General features: G+C 37.9%; 1 protein-coding gene across 5 annotated transcripts in view; it reads left to right on the top strand.

Moving 5' to 3' along the window:
- HDAC9 (histone deacetylase 9) overlaps positions 1-26,124 on the top strand; it is a 489,748-nt gene that overhangs the window by 38,166 nt on the left and 425,458 nt on the right. For all 5 annotated transcript variants that reach the window (XM_072854173.1, XM_072854174.1, XM_072854175.1 and 2 more), the window contains one exon: positions 3,043-3,155. In XM_072854173.1, coding sequence (XP_072710274.1) covers positions 3,137-3,155 — 19 coding nt within the window. In that variant the 5' untranslated portion in view covers positions 3,043-3,136. The remainder of the gene's footprint in view (positions 1-3,042; positions 3,156-26,124) is intronic.

Genomic DNA, 26,124 nt, shown 5'->3' with positions numbered 1-26,124 from the left:
CACAAACTTTGGTGATGGGCTAACCTTTGGCCTGTGGTGGGGCTGTTGCAGGGCCAGCTGGACCAGCTGTGACTGGCCCATGGCAACCCCTTACCTTCTCCCACAGAGTCCACCTGGGCAGCCCCTCCACCCCTCCCCAACCTTGCCACTTACATTCAGTAAACCCATTTTCTCTAGCCCATTGAAGTCTGTCTGAACGGCAGCACAACCATCTGCTCTGTCAACCACTCCTCCCAATTTTGAATCATCTGTAGAATTGCTGAGGGTATGCTCTGTACCATCAGCTAGGTCTGTAATGAAAAGCAGTGCTGGCACCAGTATTGACCCCTGGGTGCTCCATTAAAGTGACTGGCCTCCAGCTGGACTTTGGGCTGCAGATCACAACCCTTTGAGCCTGGCAGCTCAGCTAGTTTTCAGCCACCCCGCTGTCTACTTGTCTATCTGTATTTCACAATATGTCTGTGAGGATGTTATGGGAGACAGTGCTGAAAGCCTTGCTAAAGTCAAGATAAAGAACATTCACTGCTCTCCCCTCATCTGTGTTGCTAGTCACTTCATTGTAGAAGGCTACCAGGTTGGCCAAGCATGATTCTCCTTCATAAATATATGCTGACTATTTCCCATCACCTTTCTGCCCTTTGCATATTTGGAAGATGTTTCCAGGATTATTTGCTCCATCGCCTTCCTAGAAATTGAGGTGAGGCTGACTGGCCTGTAGTTCTGTATTCTCCTTCTTGTCCTTCCTGAAGACAGGAGTAACGTTTGCTTTCTTACGGTCTTTGTGAACCTCCCTTGATGGTCATGACTTTTCAAAGGTAATCTGAGAGTGGCCTTGCAGTGATATTGGCCAGCTCCTTCAGCACTCATGGGAGCATCCATCCCATCAGGTCACATGGGCTTATGTATGTCTAGCTTGTTTAAGTCTTCCCTAACTTGATTCTCCTCCAAGGGTAAATGTTCCTTGCTCCAGAAAAGCATGGAAGAGCTATGAAGCAGCTTCTTTCTAGAGAGTTTCAGCAAAGCTGGTATCCATAACCCAGTGGTTCAGGATGGGTGGGACCGTTGTATTGACCGAGTATGGAATGTCAGTATTTGCACTGACAGGAGCATGCCAGGCGTATCTACTGATCTCTCGCTATCTCAGACAACTATCTCAAATTACTTGCAATTATTTTTATTGGGGGAAAAAAGTGGAAATATTTTATGTGAGGTGAAAGCTTAGCCATTTGAGCGTGCAGTCTGAACTGACTGCATGTTCTCTGGTCATACTAGCTTCAAATATCCACTTAGATGGGAGGGTCTATGTGAAGTGAAATTAGACAAAATGGTAGTTTTACTTATGGTGATTATAAAAGTGTTTTCCTTAGAATATTGTCAAATCCTAATGTCCAGACTTTTCTATTATGTTTAGTTTAAATCTCTACTGAAAATTCACTCTAGTAAAGTCCATAGTTAAGCATTAATATCCATTACTTTACTTTATGAGATACCACATAGTCACAGCTGAGGCTGGATACTGAATGAATGATGTTGGATTCACTGGAAAATGTTTTTCATTATCTGTGTAGCTGTTAAGATAATAATGAGCTCTCTGAAATTAAATAATAATCTTAGAACTTGGCTAGCCTGAATTGCGCATTTGTTGTACTTACATTGATGAATCTTGGAGCTATATGGGGAAGTAACTCACCTGCCTCAATCAAGGTAAAGATGTGCCCAAATAGAGGTTTGGGGTTGGATTAACAGTAGAGGCTGTTCAGTTTAATAGCAGTTCCATCTGATATTTGATGAAATTTGATGCATGAGGTAAGCAAGGGAAAGTAATTAGGATTTTCATGAAGCATCATGAATTTTGGTTTTACAGATGCTGTCTGCTGGAGTATTGGATGTGTCCAAATACCATGCCTGTTTGAGCAAGCTACTTTAGTGGGCATAAAAGCAGAAGTTACTTATCTAAATGTGTGATTTCCCTTTCTTGAATGATAATGATGCTAAACTTAAATGATTATACTTGGTTAAAATGTAATTTACTATCTGAAATTTGGCTGAGCTCAGCTTGAAACTAAATGTGCAGTTGGTGGTTTAAAAAAAGTGACAAAAGCTGCTAAAATATTCAGCACTAAGAATATCTTTGACTACTTAGATGCTTCAGGAGCAGTGGCTGAATAAGATAGTCATAGTCGTTGTAATGCACTACAACCTTCTCCTCTCTCCCATTATGCTGTTTATATCATGCTTGAATGAAAAGATATTTTAGTTCCCTGAAAGCCTCTTCTCTGCAGCTTTAAACTTTCGGCAGATGGGAATATTAGAGGAATGCTTTTACCTCTGCTTCTGCATTGAACTGAGAATGCCACAAGACTGTGGAAGGATTCAGCCAAATTGCAGAACCTTCCTTGCCCTGCTCTCAAGCAGCCTATGCTATTTGCAACTATCTTGGTGGTGTCAGAGATGTCATTAGCTAGTAGTGGGAGATCCATTCAACTATGCTAATTATTTCAACAAGTTCTATTCTGAATTACATAAAAGTTGGAGATTAAGGAAGTAGTAGATATTCCAGAAAGGCTTTTGAATGCAGATCTGTTTCTGCGTGTTCATGTTTCAATGCTGACTGCAAATGTCTGCCATAAGAGTAAAACTATGAATTGGCCACTGCTTAGCCATAGGGATATAATCCAGCTATTTCTTCCTCAAGTCTTTCAAACTCTAGTTCATGTAATTCCCTGATCTTAGTGGAAGGAGAAAGGACCAGTTAATCCTTTACTTTCCAATATTGTTATGTGACTATAGATGGGCTGTAATGCAAATTTGTCTCTGAGTCTGGACTGCCCTGAAGCTTGAGGATTTCTAGCTTTAGTCTTGTTTTCAGTGGTCATCAGCCCTTGAATTGACAGCAAAAATGTACTGAAAGAAAGAACCTTTAGTTTGAGAAAGATTTCAAATGTTCTTCTGTTTAAGTGTGGCTGACATAACTACCATCTCTTAAAAAATAGTATGTTGTTAATGTATAGGTCAAAGGTGTTTTTTCTTTATTTTACTTAGATTCTCCCCACTTCCAGAAGAACCTCAAAATCTGAACAACTTCTTCCACAGTTTGGCTTTACACTGTCAGCAAATTACCATTCCATCAAGAGCAATGAGTTCCACAACACCAGGTCAGTTTGTTTATTTATTTTTATACCTCACTCCTGCAGAACACCGTCCTCTATTAGGATGTACAGAAACCTTTGTGTTGATGCAATGGATTTGGCAAGTGACTGGTATGCCAGCTGCACTTCATAAGATATGACTGTCTTATAAAACAGGATAAAGGCTATATGGGCAAAAAAGGCTATTTTGGGGGATACCTTACCTCAGGTGAATTATAAAGCCGGTATAATCCTACAGTGCTTTTAAAACATTTTTGTAGATTTTATTAAGAAACTGAATAATCATGATTGGACATGAATAGGCATCTTAAAACATTTTAATTCTTAATATTTGTATTTAGTCATTAAAGTATTATCTGCCTTTGCACAATTGCCTTGTTTAAAGAAAGTGCAAATAGTATTTTGTTATTTTTCTTTTTAGCTCTAAAGTCATATTTGCCCACATTGGGCATTCTCTGTAGAGCTTCCTCCATTAAGGATGTGTAATTAACAATGGTCTCTGAACTTGCTTTATCTGATACCTGCAAAATGAGTTACTGCAGGTTCATCTGATAGAAAGTAAACTATTAGTAGCTGTTCCCTGTGTTCAAACTTTCAAAGAAACAGAATGCTGCATATGGAATATGCCTTGACTTCAGTTCTTTTGAGGAGTGAGAGTCCCCAATTCAAATCTGTGCAGTGTCCCATATGGTTCGCACTTTGTTCACCCACACTTGAAGTATCTATTTCTAGTACTGTTGGTAAAATAACCCTTTACAGGTGGCTTATTTTATGACTGCTTTGGTTTTGTGCAAACAGCCTATAAAAGCATCAGGGAAAACACTGTAATGGTTAGTGAGCTGTATTTATCTGCTAGATGCCCTATCTCATAGAAGTGTAATTCAGTGAGGATTTTTGGAGAATTGTTGATTGTAGTGTTGAAAACTGGCAATAACTTCTTTTACATTAAATGGAGTTAAGCATAGCTGGCCTCTTTTTCTTACAGTGCAATTTAGCACATGCAGTGAACTATCCATACGAAGTATGACGGGACATTCAGCAGAAAGGCATGTCTTTGTTTTATCTGTATCCCAGTGGTGACAAGTATGAAATAACCTTGCACTTTGCTAAACATGCAGTTCTAATTCCAAGATACTCCAGTTGATGGGGTATCTTTCTAATGCTTATCTTGCATTAGATATAGTCTGCAGAAATAGCCAAAAAGGAAATTGGCTCTCTCAGAAACAAAGTAAATTTTCCAATACTCTTACTTATTAGAGTTTGCCTGTTAAAACTCCAAGCTGCTTCACCAACCATGTCAAAACACCTCTGTGGCACGTGCAGAGTTGCAGTATTCAAGGGCAACATCATCCATGGGATCCTCATTTTTCTTTCCCTCAGTGAAAGGGAAATGAGGCAGGATTTATTTGGACTTCAGTCTGGCATCCTGCTTGAAGTACATGCTGTGGTCTAAAGGAGGATGAGTGTCTCCTTGTGGCATCTCTTCTGTCCCCGGATTGAGGGAGTCTGAGATGTGTTTTGTGTACTGTTCTGTCACCTTTTGGCAGTCACTCAAGTTTCTGCTTTCAGTACAGTCACTGTAATAGACTGGTAGGGAACAGAGTGGTAGGAAAGGCCTCCCATTTCTGTGAGCAGTTAGCACTTGATTATTAGAATTTTTTAGAAGATAAAAATTGCTGAATTTTCTTATTGCATCCGTAGTAACTGAGTTCCCCCTTCCCAGTCCTTTTCTAACATGCATATTTATTCATATGTGGCCAATATGCCTTTGTCCCCTTGCAATTTTTATTGCTTCTTTTCCTTTCTCCTGGAGTTTGTTTTTGTGAAGGTGACCTTTATGAGATGAAGAGATAGAAGGGCAGTTCCATCCAGCTTCTAACTTGAGGTTAGAAATACATACTAAGATGTACCTGTTTCACTTGTAAGACACTGCAATAGTTGAGGAAGTATCTCTAGTATTCCAAAAGAAAAATTAATTGGATTGGCACTGACATGAGCAGCTTGTTCCTGTGATGGTTAGCCTGTCTAAGGCAGTTCTTGCGTTTATGGCACATAGTTTAAATGGCAAAAGCCTGCTGGAGATTTCCATAATTTCCATATTTTCCAAATTATAATTTCCATATTTTCCATAATTTCCATAATTTCCAAATTATAATTCATAATTTCCATAATATATTGTAAATATCAATATTTTAGGTCACGGTTGTAGGTTACAACAGAATGGTAGTTGTATTTTTTCATTTTACAAGTTATCTAGCCCACATATATATAGCTTGTGTATATACATTCATACGTGCTGTTTACACAGAAGATAAGTATACTTTAAAAAAAAAAAAAAAGAAGGAAAAAAGCAAGAGGCAAACTGGTAAAGCAGTGCTACTCTGTACATGAATGGTATAGGCCATCCCACTTCATGGAAGGCTTGTTCTGTCAATGAAAAAATTCTGAAATGCTGTAGAAAGCTTCAAGTATTGTGTGCTATGCTAAATTTCTCTATATTTTCACAGTGTGATATGCTAAGTGGAGGAAATACTTATTTCTTTAGAATTGCTTTCGCTTCATACTTGAATTGTCAGAAAGTCCACTGAAAGACCCAGTGTGGAACAAGCAAGAATTATGCATGTTTATTAAAATATTATCTGAGGAACCTCTTTGGATGGGATTTGTTTGCAGCACCCATGCACAGAAGTATTTCCTTACGTTGTATGATGCAATGAACAGGTCTCCAGTGTAGCAACATCTACTTGCAACAACGCTGTAACCTATTAAATTGATCTCAACTCTTTGAACCCCAAGGGAGCAGGCTCTGGCTAATCTGTAGAGCTATAAAGTAAGTGCTGAATCCCAACAGGGGAAGGTGCTGATGTTTGGTTGTTTGATTTGCTTGTTACAAATTGTAAGATCATTAAGGAAATGTTTACATCCTGTTGCCATTGCATGTTCTGAACTGATCTGTGTGCATAAAAAGCATTGAACAGAAAACGAAAATATTTATTTGCTCTTATAGGGAATAGTTAACCTATTGTTTTGAGACAGACTTTTTTTTTTTCCCCATACTAAATAATACCCAGTGGTGAATTAATACTCACAGATATATTTTGGAGTTATCTGGCTCTAACTGTCTAATACTTTGAAATATATCTTATGTTAACATGGTGGTGTGGTTGGGGATTGTGTCTGTTGTGTGCCTACCAGCTCAGTTTCCAAGGATTCCAACCCTTGCAAAGGCTGTTACTCTTCTGAACAGTCATTTCATTTCAGATCATTTCATTTAAAGCATGTGTTGATTTAATACAGTATTTCTTACCCAGACTTCTTCAAAGAAAAACAGCACCTATGGGGAAGGGTGGACTATAAATACTTCTGTAAAGATGAAGATCATGGAGGCGTAATGACCCTAGGTTTTAATTTTGTACCCGGAGAAGGGGAGTAAGTCCAGAGAGATCTCATCTCTTCTCCCCTTTCCCTCTCCTGTCACCCAGATCTTTCAGATTTTGTGCTTTGCTTTTCACCTTGAAATTAGAAGTACCATCGGAATAGTTAAATTAAGTATATTCTATTAAAAAAACTAAACAAAACCCCCAAACCCCTGAAGTTGTTCATGGAATCACCTGGGGTAGAATCATTTCTGTTAGGGAAGAAGGGCAAGTAATATTAATAGATGATACTAATAGATGATGAAGAAGGAAGATACCTGGAACTCTAAACTGTCCAGCCAGTTTCTAGATGCTACAAACTATTGTTAAATGGGCATTGTTTAGTATCACAGTCCCCCAGTGTTAAAACACATATCCAGTTTATCCAGTTTCTTCCTTTTACTGTTGCAAACAGGCAAAATGCTGCTGTGGAAAGCTGGTCATTGATTAGAGTGAAAGAGGTTTTCAGCGTCCTGGGGGACATGCTGGTTTTCAAAAGGATAACAATGTGTGCCTGCTGCTGAGAACAAGTTCAAAATGTGTACAGTTTACTTACTTGCACCTAGGTGAAATCAGCTCTTTCATATACCTGTAAGTACTGAACTAAAATCCTGGTCTGATATATAATATTTTGGAAATCCCTGTTCAAAGTTCTTTCTGCTCTTCAAAAACACTGCTTATTTTTCTAGGTCTTAAGTATCTTGTAAGAGCTGCCTGTTGCTGTAGTCAGTCGGAAAGTGATTTTTCTTTTCTTAATAAACTGAGTGGGAAGAGAGAGGAGCCGTGTGCTGAATTCTGCCGGCTTCTACTTTTGGATCACTTTTCTGTCATCTTGATTCTGAATTTCTTTAATAGGCGTTTGTTTGTTCCTCTTGAGGAATAGCTTGTTCTTCCTTTCTGCAAAGCTGACTCCCCCTGTTTTCTTGTTCTGCTTTGCTCTGCTTTTTCATAAATCATTTTCCTCATATTAGTAAAGACTAAGTATAGAAAATGCTCCAAAATGGTATTTCCACTACTGTTTTAAAATTAAAATGCAGTGAAATGTTATGTTGCAGTCCAGTAACCATCTCTGCACCAGCAGTAGATGCTGTGAACAGATGAATATTTTGATGAATGATCATGTATGTAGTTACTCTAAAATATATTTTGTCAGTCCAAAACAAAGTAGTAAATGAAACACCAGAAGGCTAAAACCTTTTCTTCATGCAGCAATAGATGTGTTTCGGCAGGTGTTTAAGTTCCATTGAAGCTGAGTGCATGGATGTTTTTTGAACCTCTGACTGTAGACTGAAGGAATCAAATGCATTTGTTCCTTGTGATGACTTTTCCTTTGATTAAAAAAAAAATCACTTACAGAAGGGCTGGATTAGATATATGTTTGGTGAATTCACTGAATATGGCCCAATAACTTTCAGGATTAATACATACATTATCTATTGATAGATATGTTATCTATATCTATGTGCAACAGAGTACTGCAGCTCTTTAAGATATCAAAAAGGAAAAAATAAAATCTATAAGCTCAGCCTTAATGAAATGTGTAAAAGAAGGATTCTTCCCCCACTACACCCCCTGCTTTAACTTTCAATGCAAAGCATGACTCAAATGTGCATCTCAGATTTTGACCTCTTGAGTCTCCTTACAGAAGTCCAAAATAGCCTCAGTCTGATATAAATCTTAGTTTTGCCCTTATGAAATGTAAAAGAAGTTGCTGTTTATATGCTCTCTTTCTGTCTCTCTGTATTTTTTCATAATAGTTTAAGCCTGACGTCCTTATCTAGGTGTTTTTAGAAATGCCTAGAATTCACGAGCATGAATGAAAAATTTGGATCCAATATGTGTTCTGCCACTGGGGATTTAATATACAAGACAACCAAATAATGAATAAAATGCTCTGTGCATGCATTAGATAAGAAAGCATCATCTTGTTCACTTGCTAGTAATTAAAGTTTGTAAATACATTGAACTACTTTCTATGTTTTTTTTTTTCCTCTTAGAAGTAATTTATACCATTTACCATTAAAATTGATAATCAAAGCATTAAAGTGTCATGGTCATGCTCTCATTTGTGCATTTACACTTTTCCATGTTCATGGAAGTCTATCATTTGGTGTGCTAACTCTTCAGGTTTTAAGTAAATAAATAATGACAGCACAAGTCACCTAGCTAGTGTGTTGTGGGATTAGTTACTACTTTCTGCGGATTCAGGTTAACTGAAGAAATCAAGTCTGGAGAGTGTTTTTTGATATAAGTTTTTGGTGCTTTAACACGATATATGCATACAAACTTTAACCTATGCATACATAAAAAATTCCTATCTCTTGAAACACTGTGCTTGAAAATTACAATTATATTGCTTTTTCCTTTCAGGAATCACTTGTTAATATTGGCCACCAAATGTTTTTGTCTGGGAATTTGTCTTTCAAAATAACTGTTTTGGTGGGCTGAGTAGCCAAAGCAGAGGTCTTACTTTTTGAGCAGTAGTGCTTTAACAGCTAAATTAGCTCTCTGGGAAAAAATCTTGAAAGGTTTTTTTATTTCGATATGGTTTATAAAGCTTGTAAAGATTCTTCAGAATGGCTTTTTTTTAATTAGAGGTGCAAACTTTTTCTCATTTTAAGTATATAATTTATTGTCAGTGTTCACTTAGACACTTAAAACACACACCTCTAGAAATAGCAATCAAATTTATTGTCCATTGACAAAACACAGTATTTCACTGTCCTTTCAGAGTTATCAGAATTTTTACTCTGATTAGTTCATTGAACCAAGATGGCACAGCTACACTTTCACTGGAGTCTAGTGAAGAAACCCAGCTAAATTTAATATAAGTCAATGTGGCGATATAAATTGAATAAATTACTTAAATGGCTTTTGGCTCCCCAGCTTTGGTATATCCTGAAAAAATTGAGTTTACTCACAGAACAAAACTCTGAACAGCTCTCTTGTTATGAGAGATCTGGGCTTTTGATGCAGAAGTATTCTGTAAACCATTTTCCATACCTTATTTTTGCTGCTTGCCAAAGGCTGTGTTTTCAGTATATGTAAACTGAAACTGTGCTGAATTTTGCTAGGTATCAGGATATAACTGGTTCTGGGTAAGCATCTGATTCTGCATGGGTACGAGACAAATGGTACAAAAAGACAATTCCGGATTGAAAGAATGATCCTCAATGAAATATAATTTATTCCCATTGTATCTTTTTCAATGGCACTGGCCTGTGGTGGTGTTTAGCGTGCATAAAGGTGTGAACAGTGTGGAAGGGGCAATAAATGGTTCTCTGTTAGCTGTTGGGGAAGTCAGGTTTTTGGTTTTGCATCTCAGAGCAACAAAAAAAAAAAGTTGTACTTCACCAACACTCAAATATTAAAAAGCAGGTGTTTATTAACACCTTATTAAATATTAAACATCAGGTGTAATGCTAAACATATGGACATGGATAACTTGCATACAAGAATATTAATACTGGCTAAACAGATTTTTAAATGTTCTAAACCAGATTTCAGAATGCTATAAAATAAAGCTAATGCCGTATTTTATGTTTTAAGTAGGTATACATATACTTTAAATAGGTAAATATATATGTTTATATTTTGTGTGACCTTAGGAAAGGCAAATCAGAAGATTGCATTCTCTATAGAGTGAAAATACGGTGTTATAACTCATGTCAGCTAACACGGTTCTAAGAAAGACATTTTCAGACAAATGTTTTTGATGATAGAAGGCTTGCTTGATAAAGATAATTGTTGAGGAATATAATTAGACTTCTGTGGTATGTGACAATCTGTTAAAAATAACACTATCCAAAATCATTACGGCCTTGAGTGAAATAAAAACTGGCTAACAGGTTTCAGAAAGCATTGTACATAGGGAAAATTGTATCCCCTGAAGGTTTTCCAAGTAGATATCTGTAGGAATTTATTATTAGTTTAACATTACTCAGTATTTTTATCAGTTATCTAGAGGAAAAGAAACATTAATTCTGGTAAAGCTAGGATCAGTTATACTGGAATAAATGTGGTTATATAAGGTTATATAATCCCACTTGATAAAGTCAATTCTTTTGAAAATTATGCATTTGAATCAAATAAAAGTAACAAAGAATGTAGCACTTGAGAAGAATCATAGAATATTGATTAGAAGAGACCTCTAGAGGTCCCGTAGGGCTATTGCCAACACCAGATCAGGTTAAGCATGGTGTTCTCCAGATGAGTCTTGAAACCCTCGAGGGCTGGAGATTTGCAGAGCTTCCCTGGGCATCTTGCTCAAGTACCGTGCTGTCTTCCTGGTGAGAAGCCTGAGCCTCCAAGTTAGAATTTGTGGCCGTTGAGCCTTTCGCTGCCATCTGTTGAGAAAAACATGCCTGCATGATGTTTCTAACTCCCCTCCAAGTAGTTGCAGGCTGGTCTTGAACCGCCGCCTTAGTCCTCTGCTTACTGAACTAAATAAACAAGCTCTGCTTCCTCAGCTTCTCCTTGCAGGTCGTGTGCTCTAGGGCCCTGACTTGATAGTCCTCTCTTGATAGCTCTCCACTGTCAGTTTTTCACTGTCTATCTGTACACAGGAATGCTTGATTATGACTTGTAAGTCACGATAAACACCCTGAATCACAAAAAGGGCAGCTAGTGCCCTGTGGTAGCTAATAAAGCACATGGGCTTTGTTATGACATGGGAGCTGAATGCTGAGAGTAAGTAATGCTTCTGCTTTGGTGGCCAGATCCAGTGTTGAGGATGGAGTAGAGAGGAGCTTTGGATTAGTCGGGAATGAATATGTCTTAGTTTCCTTTCCAGCACAAAAAAGAGACATGGTTAGGGTCAAGCAAAACTTTTCCTTTGGTCTCCATTTAGACTAAGTGAACAAAACTGTTCTTGGAGTACTGGTTCTAATTCTGATAGCAACACTTCAGAAAGGGCTTTGAAGAAGAGTTTACAGAAATAATACAAGGTCTGGAAAATATACTTTATTGAAAGAAGCTTCAGAAATTCAGTCATTCAGTCTGTTTTCTTTTGCTGAAGGTTAAGAGACAATGTGATTGATGATTCTTTTTATATATATGAGTGCCAATGTGCAAAAGATTTCTGGTACATAAGATGCTTACTCCTAACAGGAAGATTTAATGATATCTTGTGGCTGGAAGCTGAAGCTAGACCAATTCAGATTAGAAATGGGGCTCTTTTTTTCAACAGTGTTGGTAATTAACCATTGGAATATGCCGGATAATGATGGGGGGGCTAATTCCTCACGTGCCTTATCTTTACAAGCTATAAATCCCAACAGCCACCTAGAAGTTGCTTTGATTGTCACTAAATTTATGACAAAATATTCACGTGTTTTTACTGAATAGAAGTCTGCCTTCACTCTAAGTGAGTTTGGAAAGCCTCCAAATGTAGAAGTTTGGATTCCAGTCTCCCAGGAAATACTTAACCAACTCTGCTTCTTACTGCTTTACTGCCTGTGATCCTAAAGTCATTGTGCTTGCTGGAAGCTTAGGCAATGGGAGCATCCTGCATTGCCTTAGAAAAGCTTGGCTTCACTTGATGCAAACTCTTAAGCGTAACCTGTAAAGCCTTTCCTAAGTATACGAATTGGCTCTGGGAATAAAAATACTGTGTAATCTCAAATTGAGTCAGGATCTGAAGCACTCAACTAAAGAAGTGTCAGTGCCCCATCTAATTTCAGCAGTTGCCATGTGTCATCTTGTGCTCCCGTTCCACAGGGCCCAGGGCCTAGACTTTTATATTTTTGGGGGGGAGGGCTCACTGCCATCTTTGAGCTTCCTACCTGTGCAGCTGGACTGTCACATACACAGAGTATTCCTTGGACTGTGCCGACTATGAGAAATCCTAATGCCTTGGTGGGTGGGACCAATCCTGGGTAAGCGCATCTACTCTTGATGTTCCTTTTTTTTTTTTTTTCTTTTTCTTTTTTTCCTTCTCCCCCTCCCCACCAGCATCTGAATTTCATTCTTAGTCTTGGCATACCCAATAATCTGTTTGGTCTTCTACAAACATTGTTTGCTTCAATGTACTGTCTACCATGTTGTTTGGGTGGGAGTTTGGGATGTTGATTTTTTAAAAAGACCTAATTAATATATCTCGGAGACTATAAAGTCAAGTCTGGTCTCTCTGGGTGCTTCAATGCTGTATTCTATTTGGCAGGTCAGTTGCTTTTCTAATTTCTGTCTCTGTCAATTCTCACATTTCGATTTAGAGAATCGCTTTTGCGGTATCCGGATAAACAACAAAAAAATCCTTTTCCGATGTCATTATTAGCAGGATTCTTTATATCTGAAAACACAAGTAGTGCGGAAGATGCTCGTTGTTCCCTGCATCGCTGCAAACTCACTTCAGCTCCTGAGTGATTTTACTCATCAGATAGCTATTTCACTTCAATAACTTAATAAATTATTCGATGTCAAGACTCATTGCTGTGTGTCTGTCTTAGTGGGGGGAGAAGACAGGACAGTCACCTCTGGTGTGGGAGAGCAGGCAGGAGACTGAGCCGGGGACCTGCATGATTCAACAAGCCATCAAGGGGAGGTTACATTTTGAGAAATGACTTTTTCAATGGCAGTGCCAGAATAAGCAGCTCTAGTGACTCACTTTTCTCACTTTTCTCACTTTTCTCATTGACTGCTCAGTCATGCCAGGTATATTTATTTGTGTGGCCACAGGATGAAACAAATTTGGGAACTGATCCAGGCTCAGCTGTTCCCAAGAAAAAAAAAAAGGGTTGTTTTTAGCCTGGATTGGTTCCTCAGTGTGGTTTACTACATAGCCACACAATCAATGGTATTGGCAAGGTGAGGAAGGAAGAGGGAAGAGAAAGGAGTGTTTAACTCATGTACTACCTTTGAAAGAAACGATTACGAGTGATCCTTGAGCAGGAGAAGCATGGTCAGCCTCCAGAACTGTGGGATTACCTAGCCCTAGGTAAAGCTGGAGAAAATGCTAAGGGCTTCTTCACACATCATCACTTTACTGGTCATTTCTGCTTTCCAAATGTGAACAGTTCCCAGTTCTGTCCATGCAGAATTTGGACGCTCAGTGGACATTTTTGTTTTTCAGCTCTATAGCTGAAAGAAATGACCAACAAGGTCACATCATCTGTCATACAGCGTACCACTTTTAAAGTGGTATTTCAGCATCTGACCGCCAGGCATTCTTTCATATTCATTAAGATACATGCAACACAAAGCACTTAGAAGTATGTGAAATATGCTTTGTTGAAAGGTCACACAATCAATATTTTCCTATGTGAATTTACAACATCTACGTTTTTTGTAATGCTCTGTTTCTAAAATGTTACATTATACAGGAAGTAAAATAAGACACCATGAATAAAACCTTTCTTTTAGTTTCCTCATGCATTAGATTAGATGCATGAATGTTGATTATATTGAATACCCTAAAAAAGGTGTGTTTGCCAACTTTTAATTTTTTCCCACCCACACACTGCCTCCTGATTTTGTCTCTAGCAGCGCAGATGTGTTTCTGCAGAGTAAGTGTCTCTGCAGTGATAATTATAACACTTACAACAGGTAAGTTGCAGATTAGGTAACTCACAAAAAGCAGGACTATTTTGTAGCACCTTAATTTTGAAGCTGGTGACAATTTCAAAACTTCCTTACAAAGTCTGAAATGTTATAGTGTGTGGAATATCTTAATCTAGAAATGAAGCACTGCTTTGTAGTATTTAGCAAATGAAGGTCTAAAGGGACCTCAAGGTATGATCTAACGAGGGGGTGGGGGGCAGACTTTACTTCAGGCAATGGTGTGCATGTTGTGGGGTGGATCCAAGTTCTGCTGAACCAACAAAACTCATGGTTTGAACCTGCCTCATGGCATTTATTTTTTTTTTAAAATATCTCTATGAAGACTAGACAAATGCCTGTTTTAAAAGCTAACAACACAATGAATTCCATGGTCCCCCTTGATGACCTGTTTCCATATGTAATTATACTTAGAAACATAAGGTTCCTATTCTTTCTATTTGTGTTTCTACTAGTTGTATCTATTTCTGTTTAACATTGAAGTTTAGATATGCAAGATTTGTAAATTCTGAGAATTGTTTTAAAAGTTTAATGTGGTCTGAAACAGATTAACGCAAAAGATCTTATTTTGGACTGTTGCTCACTGCGAGGGAGGATTTTGAAATCATATAATACCTAGATAATGCTTTTTTTCTTTCTTTCTTTTTTTTTTTTTTTTTCCCATTTTCTTAGTTATGACAAAGCTGAACAGCTGTCAGGGGTCCTGGGGTAATGCCTAATTTTGTTGAGGACTGTAGTCTATATAGTCTGTAGTTCTTGGGGCTGTGAGGTGTGGTGTTGGTGTTGTCAACCTCAATGTCTGTTCCAGAGTTGAGTCTTCTACAGGTGCTGGCCTCTGGCTGGGAATTCTGGCAGAAAGGAAGGCGACCTGAGATGGTTTGGTAAAACTCCCTTCATTAAACATGGGATATTTTGAGTTTAAAGTTTTTGGTTTAACACTTTGGCAGTTTCTGCCAAAACAAAGCATTGAGCTATTTTAGTATTTCTGAATTCCTACCCAAAATGCCCTTTGCTACCAATTCTAGTTAACGGCTGTTTGATCTGAAGACATGAGAACTAGAGACTGCTGCCATCCTATTTTCCCCCTCACTTGTTCAATGTTCTTCTGCTAGGATAGCATTTGCTAGTGTTTCTTTCCAGTCTTCTCTTTACTAGATTGTAAAAATCAATTTCTTTAACCTTTTCTCATAGGTCACACTTTTAAATCTCTTCATATTTTCAGTTTTCTTTTAGATTCTTAAGGTGCTACCTGGAAGTGACAGGAAAATTTCTGTTGTATAAAAGTAAAATTATGCAAGTAATTATTATTTATTACTCTCTCATTGCTTTATAACCCTCAATTTGCAGACATAGTCACTCTCAAGTGTCTGGTTTATGGGTTAACCAGGTTCCGTGCCCTTCAATACTTGACTGTAGGACATTGTCATGGCATGAGTGAAGTAGATGACAACTGCTCACACCGTGCTTCCTCTATGTACTGCTGTTTAAGGCTGCATCTGTGCTGTGCAGAAATGAGTTTACAGGTTTTTCAAAATTGAATGTCCATGCCATCCATTTATAGAATTTTCATGTTGTCTGTATTCTTGATCATGGAGAATGATCTGACATGAGTGGGAAATTCACGAAGGATAGCTGATCTGTGGCATCGTAAAGGAAAAATATGTTTTCTGTAAGTGTGGAGACCTGTGAGTTATTGTGTCTGCTCTGTGTTGTGTGACTCACATCACTTGCTCATCAGAGGGGGGGAAAAGAGATGTTAACCACTTCGGGAAATGGTCAGCTCTGACTTGGGAACAGCGTTAGCAATTCTTTGTCTTACTAGAACTGCAGCCCATATGCTGTCTGCGTTTAACCACATCTCCTTGTTAAGGGCAGAGGGAGTTGAGTCTCAATAGTGATGCCAGCACGGTATTTCTAGAGAAGGTAATTAATAGGAAGAAGCATAACAGAATGCCTGCTTAAAAAAAAGAAAAAAAAAAAAGAAGCATAAACCAGTGTAAAAAATACAGCTACTCTGTATTTTGAGACAGTACTATTTTGAGGCAGTACCCTGCAATAAAGGCCAGTGCACAATACACACACTTTAAGCTGCATGAAGAAAACAGACATCAGATATCTTTCACAGCTTCCCCTAAGGTGCTTGCAGCTGTTCCTCTAGCCTTGAAGTACATCTTTAGTGACTTAAAGTGAATACAGCTCATTTAGATATCCCCAACTCAGCTTTCAGTAGTTGCTGTGGGTGCAGAGAACACTCTTACATTACTCAAAAGCTGCCTCAGATCCTGGTGAATATCCTTTTCTGTATTGAAACATTCAGCAGTTGCCCTAGACGAATTTTTTGTGGACAAATTCACAATTAAGTATAAGCTAAGACAGGAAAATCCTGAAATAGCCACCTTTTCTGTCCTTTCTGTTCAGCTATTTTTTAAAGAGTAGAAGAGACCAAGTCAAAACATGGTGCTGCTGTGTGAAAAACTTCATCACCTTTCCCCTGATTCCTGTCACTTCATCAATGTTTTACCTTTCCAAACTGGTATATTAGAACATGCCTTTCATGCCGTGTCCTTGGATGCACTTGAGGGGTCTCCTTGCCCTCCCTCACCAAACATGCAAGGAAGGTTATTCCTGTGAGCACTCCTTAATCCTTTACCATCCAAGGAATCTGTGATAGATGACAAATAATGTTTTGATTTCGATTAGCTGATTAGGAATACCTATAGACTTGTGGAGGCACCGTTCATTTCTCTGGCAGGGAGACACTAAAAAATGACTGCAGTAGCTGTCTTTGGGGTGCAGATCTGTCTATACATGGGAATTTAATAGTATAGTTCTTTCAGTAATAGTAAGAAACTCCCCAACCAGTCAACTGAATAATGAAACAAAACCAGCATCTGCCTGTAGAGGAGGATTAGGAAGAAAGACACTGACACAGTGACTTGAAAGCAACACAGAGAAGGGAAAATGAGATACTGAGTGGAGACCTTCAAAGCTGTGGAGGGGAGGAGAAGTAAACACTGGTCTTGGCTTAAAAGAATAAGTAACAAGGACATACAAAAAAAGGTATGGAGGGAAGACATATGCAGAAACATAAGAATACATGAGAATAAGTGTGTCTAAAGTGTGAGTAAGGAAACGAAATTTTTTAAAAGAACTTCCTGGGGAAATAGCCTCCCTTCCACTTGGCACTGGTCCTCAGTGTCACGAGGGAACTGGGACCAGCTTCTCTGGTGCTCTGCATGCCTAGCTGCTGAAATGGAGATTTGTTTCAAAATTGACTAACACTTTACAGCTAGTCAGTACTTTATGGTGCTGAAAACATTCGCACTGATGGGATTCTAAGGTATTTAGCTGCCAGTAGTTTCAAAGTCTGTTATATTACTGAGGTAGCTCAGTGGATGTGGACTGGAAGAGCAAATTCCTTTAATTGCTTGTTAAAGGGATACCTGGATTACTTTTGTTATGTTTTGTATTTTCTTACCTCTGGGAAGTGTTTCTGAAAGCAGTAAAAACCTTTTCCTTTCAGCATTAATAGTCCTTTCTGTATAACTTTATCCAGAACCAAACTCTGGGAGCATACCCTCTCTAAGAGTGCTAGCAGCTCCCTTTGCCAGCTCATGCTGGCTGGTCCAGCTGCCTGCTTTGGTTTGGAAGAGTAAGGGATCAGAGGTGCAGGAGGGTGCATGTACTGTGCACAGTAGTCTGTGCGATAGAATAGGTTGCAAGTCCATGCAAAATTGAATTAGTATTATAAAATTGTAGCATGTATTAGCTTTAGCTTAACTATATTTAACTTCATTATAGCTGGTTACTGGTCTTCCCCCCCCAGATATGATGTTGCAGTTTAGTTGTACCATGGAATGAAAAAATACAGACTTTAACAAAAAACAGCAACAAAAAAACCCCCCAAAACACCCCCCCTCCCCCAAACAACCCCCAAAAAGATGTCCTTCCTTGAATCTTTCTGGTGCATGTATTTAACATCCTTGTGAAAGGGATGTTTTGATGGTACAGCAATGTACTGGTATTTTACAATCAAAAATCAAGTGAAAACACTGTGTATGTGTGTGTCTGTCTATTAAAAAAAAAAACAAACCCAAACAGAACCCTGCAAAACAGGTCCGCTAATGCTTCCTGGACTTGCAACATCCACTGTTCTGACAGTTGCAGTAGCAGCTTTCAGTCATTGTAAATTGTACATTGTTTTTCCGTTCGGCATTAATGTTCTTAGATGGCAAGGACAGTATTTCCACTACCTTATACATGTGGCTGCATAACATACAGAGATGAGCTGTCTGGGCCATCTGTAGATTCCATATAAAAAAAAAGAGACACTTCTGGGGAGGGGTTGGGCCAGGAGATTGTACTCTGTTCCTGGGACATGCAACCCAATGTTACTTCTGAAGTAAATCATCCTGTTGTTTAGCACCTTTTCCTTCCTGCCGTTCAAGCTCTCCAGAGATGCTTTCTGCAGTCCTGTAAAGAGCCAGGAGATGGGCAAGGTCTCTTTAATTAGTACACATGATGTTTTATTTAACCATCCATCTATGTTGCACAGTGACTGTGCCACAAGAATTGCACAAAGCTTTTCTTAACTGTAGGCGGTTGTTCATTTATTAATGTAAACACCATGTGCCTTGGATGTGTGAGCCCTAAAAATAAACTTGCAGAGGTAAAAATAGATCTCTGGGAGTGCTGAGATGCTGCTTAATCAGAACCAGCTGCAAGCTGTCTAGAAAATGTAAGTTATATGGAGCCAGATGGCTTTTGCCCTTTTTGCTTTAGACAGCATGTAATTTGTGTAACTACAGCTACAGTAATGTATTTTCCCAGTCAAACTGTTTGATAAACATATTTGTTTCGAACAGACACTTCCAATTAGAGAACCAGTAAAATGTTAATTTATTTTAATATTTCTCCATGTGGGTAAGCCAAAGGAGGATTACATAATATGAAACTCAAAGGCACGCACAATAACTGCTCACAGCTGTATTCGGCAGGAACTAGATTATGACTATGCATCTTTGTACAACAGGGCTCTTACTCTGGGAACAATCCCACTGAAAGCCAGGGAAGAATGATTTCAGTTAAATTAATGGCATAATGATCAGTGGGACTTGTGTGGGTTATGTTTGTAGGGGTAAAGCATTACACAAAATATAGGAAGTGTGTCAGAATGATACCTGGCAAGCGTACATCAAAACAACAGCCCATATGATTTCAGGAAGGGTTCCTTGCAGCACTTTTGCTTAACTGATGGTATTAAAACCAAAACCTATTCTGAGGCTTGGCAGTTTCCACAGTTCACCAGCCTGCTGTCGGCGACCTGCGTTCAGGCTGTATTTAGGAGTCTCAGTGACTAGGCTAGGAAGTGGGAAGCTGAAGCTCAAGTCTACTTTATTGGATTTGGAACCACCTGGGACAGGTTGATTGAGAGGCTTGAAGGTGAATATCTCAACCTGCAGTATCATCTGGACTCTATTTACGAGGTCTACTGATCTGCATCTGGGGGAGCGTAGTGTGAAATTGCACAGCCTCCAGACCATTCTAGCTGTGTGCGTCTAAATTGCTATTCAGTCTAGTACTTATCTAACTACACTCTTGTTATGATTATATGAAAACCTGGGGGAAGGAGGTGGAATGTATTTGGGGAAGTAGCCTGTTTTAGGAATTGTCGTAACAAAAGCCAAGCTGTACAAACCTGAAAAGCAGTGATCAGGTTTTTAAGCAATGATGTAGATGAAGACTGTTGTGCAGAAGATCCAGAAATGAGTCTTGGTTTAAGCAAAGGCTTTTGAAAAGCAGGATTGATTAAGGTGCCTGCTTTAGAGACAGATGATACAAATTACATACAGCTGGCAGGAAGCAGTCATATTGAATGATTAAATGTCTCCACATCCTTCTCCCATCAGGGTTTTACATTTTCTATGATAACTGGATTTAGTTAAGATCTTGATGTTCTATTGATGTTTCAGCTTTTTTTTTTTAGCCTCCGCACTATTTGCTTTAATTAAATGAATAATTACATTTTCTGAATGAAATGCCTTTCTCTCCATAAAATGTTCTTTATGTTCAGTAAGAATTTTTCTTTCTCTGCTTCATCCAATCTCCCAGAATTCCTCAACTTCAGTGTCTCCCATGCAAATTGTCATCATCTTATAAATTTAAGCCTCCTATGAGAAACTGCACAAAAATTCCAGTCTGTCTCTGAAGGTAGCACTAGCTATCTGAACTAGCTCAGTGATGGGCGGGTAAGACAAATACATTTAAATATAAGCATTTAGAAAAAAAAGTATCTACAATGCAAAGCTGTCTGAAATTGCTAGTGTGGCATACTCTCCTCGACTTTTAATTCTTTTGCACCTGTCATGCTCATGAGTCATGAGATTTTTTTGAACTGCAGGAAGTAGACTAATCAGTCTTTTTGTGGCCTGTAATTTTTTATACTAATTGATGCCAAGCAGAGTTTTAGGTTACAAGCTTTTTTGGAAGCATTTAAGTATGAAAATAACTTCCAAAAGTGCTTTGAAAATGCGTTAATTTACTTTTTTTTTTTAAATTGCACTTGTTTGGTCTGTTTGATCATTGGCTGAAACAACTAGTGATTTAAGACCTTGCAAATCTGTCCTTGCCTGAACATGATTGCAGGTTCAATTTACAAGTGGATCTTAAAATAGTAACACTTGTAGTCAGGTTCTAAGATGTTTTAGGTTGAAATCAAATTATAGGAATTTACTAGTTTTTTGACAGCAGAAGTGATAAAGCTGTGCAGATGAATTTTTAAGTAGCTGTATACATGACATGCAGTCTTAAACTGATGAGTGTCTGGATTTAGATCATCCCAGCTGTAGGAAAAGCTCTGTGATGATTTGATTGCTCCAGGCTTTCTCACTTAAATATTTTGTCAGTGACCTAAAAATGGTTCCCAGTCTATTTACCATAGGATAATTATGACCCACTCCTAAACAGGAGAGCAAGAAAGGAAAGGGAAATGAGATCCCTTGAGCTCTTTGGCTGAGATTTCAGCATTTCCTTTATTAAGAATCTGGTAGAGGAGAGAAACAATGCATTGCATGTCTACTACTTATCTCCCTTTCCCACTTATCTGATGAGGAGATTAAGATCAGATATAGAATTAGCTTTACGTTGATCGTGCTGTTCAGCAGATCTGAATGGGTACAAGCAAAGTACAACCAGTACTCACTGGTACTTTGTACCAGTAAAGATATCTGCAGTAAATTATTTTTGCCACAGGAGCTGGTTACTTCTAAGGGAAAGAAGAGCAAGAAGAGATGATTTTGACCAGATTTAGAGCAAATGATTGACTTCTGAATTTAGTGATTTTACTCTAACTTTTAAAAATTCAAGTAAATTTCTTCTCAAACGCCACACGATGTATCTAAATATTTCACTTAAAAGGCACAACAAGAAAGAATTTCTCATTCCAGTGTTTTTAGCATGCATTTTTGCTGGAGCAACTTAATTTAATTAAAGTTCAGAAATAATTTTTGGTTGAACTGATTCTCAATTGTTTGAAACCTGGGTAGTTTTTGCTTAAATCCAGGTCTAACACTGATCATGTTAAGGTGTAGACTGAGGTGCATTCAGCAGGAAGCTGTCCTAGAAGAGGTTGCGCTCTCTTACCAGTCTTCAACTCAATGTTCATTTCTCTCTGCCAGAGGTCTCTGAGCATAGTGGTACCTAAAGGGCTTTCTCTGAATGCACCCTGGTCCGTTACGGCAAGCAGATTACTATCAATAGTTTAAGTATTAGGGCTTTGCTAATCTGGTACGTTTTGACTGAAATACCCTTGGAAGCATTTGCAGGAGCAGCTCAACAGGCAGCCTTCTAGGGGGTGGAAGTTGTGAAAAGCCATGCTGATGCACAAGTGAAGACAGGCTAGGAGGAGGCCGTGTTGCCCTAGCTTGCAGGATTTCTTGGTAACTGAATTGAATGAACTCATTACCAAATTTTAGAAATTATGGATTTGCTTACTGAGAAATATGCAATATTTCTAAGGATTTAGTTATCCATTCAGGATTCTTCATTGTTCTGTTGTAGCAGAGCCCAACCTTTCTTAGTGTTTTTAAGTGAGTGTTTTTCAGACATGGCCTCAACAGAGTAAAAACAGCTGAAGCTGAGAGAGCTGGGCCTTAGTTGTCCAGCAGTCAGGTCGTGTCCGTAGACGTCTGTGTTTAGTTCAGACTTCTGTTCCTCCTTTCCTTCTTGCTGTGCGCAGCCTGAGAATTATTGTAAGCAAGGTAGTCTTGGTGTTTCCTGTAAGTGATGGATAATTTTAGAATATTGTACTACCTGCTTGAATTTGTACATGAAAGTAAATTAATATATTACTTTGTAATGTTTATGCCTATATATAGATAAGGGTTAAACTTTGAAAATAGCAAAATGACCACAGATTTCACATAGTGCACTATTTATTTTTAGGTTTTAAGAATAAAACCCTGTGTTGTTCTGGAAAATGCTAAATTTCTTTGCTATCTAAAAGTAAATATTCACATATGTGGAAATGCCTGTTTATTATGACTGTTTCTAGACATAGCTGGAAATCTCCCTCTGTGATTACTCTCGTATTAGTCTAAAAGTACATCCCTGTCCCCATTTTAACACCACCACCAGAAAAGAGAAATCGATTTATTAAAGATAAAAAATAAATCCAAATTTAATAATTTAAATGCAAATGTCCCCTTTTAAAACAAAATTAAACAGGAAAAAAGAGAAAGCTGTAATAAAGACTAATACTTTCTATAGAGGGTCTTAGATACATTGTAGTGTGTGCTCTTAAAACTTTCCAGGTTTTTCTGCATGATGGCGTTTCCAAGATTTTTGGGCTTGTTTACGGAAGGACACTCAAAAAATTAATCTGCACTAACTAGACTTGAAGTGGATTAGTTAAATTGCATTAAATCCTTGCTCAGAATGCTTCAAAATTAGTTTCCTTAATTTAATTTATATTAATTTATTTTGGAAGTGAACTAAGCTTCATGGAATTAATTTAATCCTGAATGAGTATCCATAATAGAGTTGAACTAGTTTAACCACCCTTCTTTAAAAGAAAATCTGGATTGTTTTCATATATTTTGATTTTCCTCTGAATTTCTTCTTCATTTAAGATGAAATTTCTGAAAATGCTATTATACATGGGGTTTTTGGTTTTGGGTTGTTTGGGGTTTTTTTTGTTCTTTTAAACTCACTATGTTACCGTAAGCAAAGCTATTGGCTCACCCAAGTTTGGCTCTTACTCGTGTCTCAGGAAATCTACACTAATTGAAACCAGTAAAATTACTCTGTCATAGCATCAGTACAAAATCATCCTAAGCCACTTGAACTGATTATTTGTAATTCATAATCTGAATAAATTGTAGAAAAGTCTGTAAGTACAATTAAGAGCTGCCAAGTCTTTCCATCTTTTGGCAATAGGAAGTCAAGCCAAAGTGCTCCAAAAAAAAGCATTTTTCAATGTCTTAATAGACATGGCAGAGCACTGTGAATATCAGGGCTTGCCTGAGGTGCTTGTTTCACTGCGTCTATGTGAGATCTGTCTCCTTCTTTCCAATTTCCCAAAAAGGGCCTCATTTGAATTGCACAGTCTTCCCCTGTGTGCTTTTATGGAACATGATTTTCCAGTTCCTTTAAAGCAATATGCATTTCCCTTGGAGATCTATCTTTGCGAGGTAGACTGCAACCATGACATTTGTGAAACACTGAAGAGCTGGATCCTCTTGTTTTTCCCCTACCCTTGTAGCTGAACGTCTCTAAAAGTTGATTGTTCAATTTGAAAATCACTGTCTGACCTTGTATACCACCCTCTTGGTGAATGTCAGCTATGTTTTATGGTTACTTGGGTAGTTTGTGTCATTCGTGCCTTGAAAGGTGTAGGCATTGCAGGTCTTCCACATTACTATTCCTTTTGGTAGTAGATGTGGTAGAAGGTCCAAAAGAAGAGGATATGGCAGAAGAGGATCTTCCCCTCTTGGAAGCTGTCCCCTCTTAGATATATTTAGTTTGCTGGGTAGCTGTATTTTAAACTAGAATTGTGAGATATGTTGTTTTTGTGTGTTTGTGTTTGACAAAAGCCAACACTTCTGTCAAACTATTTCCAAAACCCTGATCATTTCAATGACCATGGGGAGGCTGGATGAGGCAGAACAACTGAGGGAGTGAAAGTGTCTCATGATGGCTGGGGGAACAACAACTCGCTGAGAGACTTGTATTTTACACACTGCGGAGAAGTGTATCTCTCTCATCAGATTTACCATTGATGGAATAGTCAATTTGAACTGTAGTCTTTTCCTACGGATTTAATCAGGTGTGACTGACAGGATTTACATTCCATACGTCTATTGTACAAGCAGAAGACTATTGTGATACAATTTTAACATGTTCCCTTAGGTTCCTTTCATGATGACTGCCACATTAAGCCTTGCAAAAGAGTACTGTCATGTCACACCCAATCATGCTGCATTTTAGCGTAAACGTGACTCAAATTAAAGCCATTTTGGCTTTAGAAGATGGTATAAGTCAGATATGGTGTTCTCTTTGGCATGCTTTTCTGATTTAAGGTATGCCGGTATTTGTAAGGGAGAGGACCCATTATACCTGTTCGTGGTTAGTGACCAGAAGCCACATGAAATGAGTTGGTCTCAGGCTAGTTCTTAGAAAAGAGATGAAATTTTATACTATTAGGTAACATATTCCCTCCTGTGCAGTGTATCTTTTGAAGTGTACTGTTATCTGGTTGCTTTTTTCTAGCCATCCCCACAACCTTTACAGTGATACCTGTCCCTTTTTGTATTTGAAAGGATGTTGATCTTAGGGAAGAGCTTGTGGAGAGATTTCCCTATCATTTGCCACAATAAATTAAAATTAAGGAAAAGAAGAAAAAGGTCTCTGAGGTTCAGTAGATTAAATCATTTCAGTATTAATTAGGGTGGATGTATAGCTATTAATTATTATCCAAAATAATCAGTATTGGAATCAATTTTTAATGTAATTTGAGTTTTCTTCAAATATACACTTTTTAGGAATACAAAAATAATTTTCTCCATACTTCTTTAATAGTATTAAATAAATAGCAAAATGCCAAAAGAAATAAGTGCAGATTATTTTTACCTCTGAGAATCATGGGATTATGTTGACAGCAGAAATGGAAGAGGAAACTGTCATCTCTTTCATGGTCTTTTTTTATACGTGCTAAATAATTAAATTTTCAGTAGTTTTATTTTGGTAGATATTTAGGTAATTTCAGTAACCATAATGATCTGTGTGAGCATATTCATTGTGTGTGTATTCTGTAATAGTTTTTAGTGCTATTTAGTGATTATAAGTGTGCTCTTTCACTGTCCATATATGTATATAAAGGTTAAAATGTTTGAATAAATATTTGTTGTCACTCTTCCTCCCAGACAGAAGTAAAATGCTTGATGCATCTGATAGATCTCTTTCCTATATTTACCTAAAATATCTTTAGGAGGAAGGAGAAAGAGGCAAAAAGAGGGAGCGAGCGAGAGAGATCAGACAGTTGTACCCAACACAAGGCCTTCTCAGCCTCAAGTAACAACAAGACATACTAAGCTGCTCTCATCTTTCTTACATTAAAAATATTATATCTTTTTTCTTTTTTTTTTTAAACCTATTTTATTGTATATTGGGCTTTTCGATGAAAGAGTTGTATTATTTTGCTGGATTTTCTGATATTAGTTTGAAAGTTATTGTTGCTACTCATTGATTGAAAGGCAATGTGAACCCTGTTAGTGCTTATCTGATGGCTGTATCCTTAGAAGGTCTCTTTTCCAAGCTGCCACACTAATACTTCTCTCCATTCCCCCCTTTGTTATAATAATTATATTGAAGTCTCATTGAAATCTTCTGTGCTCAGTATGTGTTCAAAAGATTTATTTGCATTTGTCCTGAATAAATTAAAATAATCTTGTTGAAAGTGGGTTCACAGGGCTTGAGTTTCCATATCTTTCGATTCCTGCATACTTATA

The sequence above is a fragment of the Ciconia boyciana genome, chromosome 2, assembly GCF_034638445.1.
Source record: "Ciconia boyciana chromosome 2, ASM3463844v1, whole genome shotgun sequence".
NCBI lineage: Eukaryota > Metazoa > Chordata > Aves > Ciconiiformes > Ciconiidae > Ciconia > Ciconia boyciana.
This window is presented reverse-complemented; position numbering and strand designations above follow the sequence as displayed.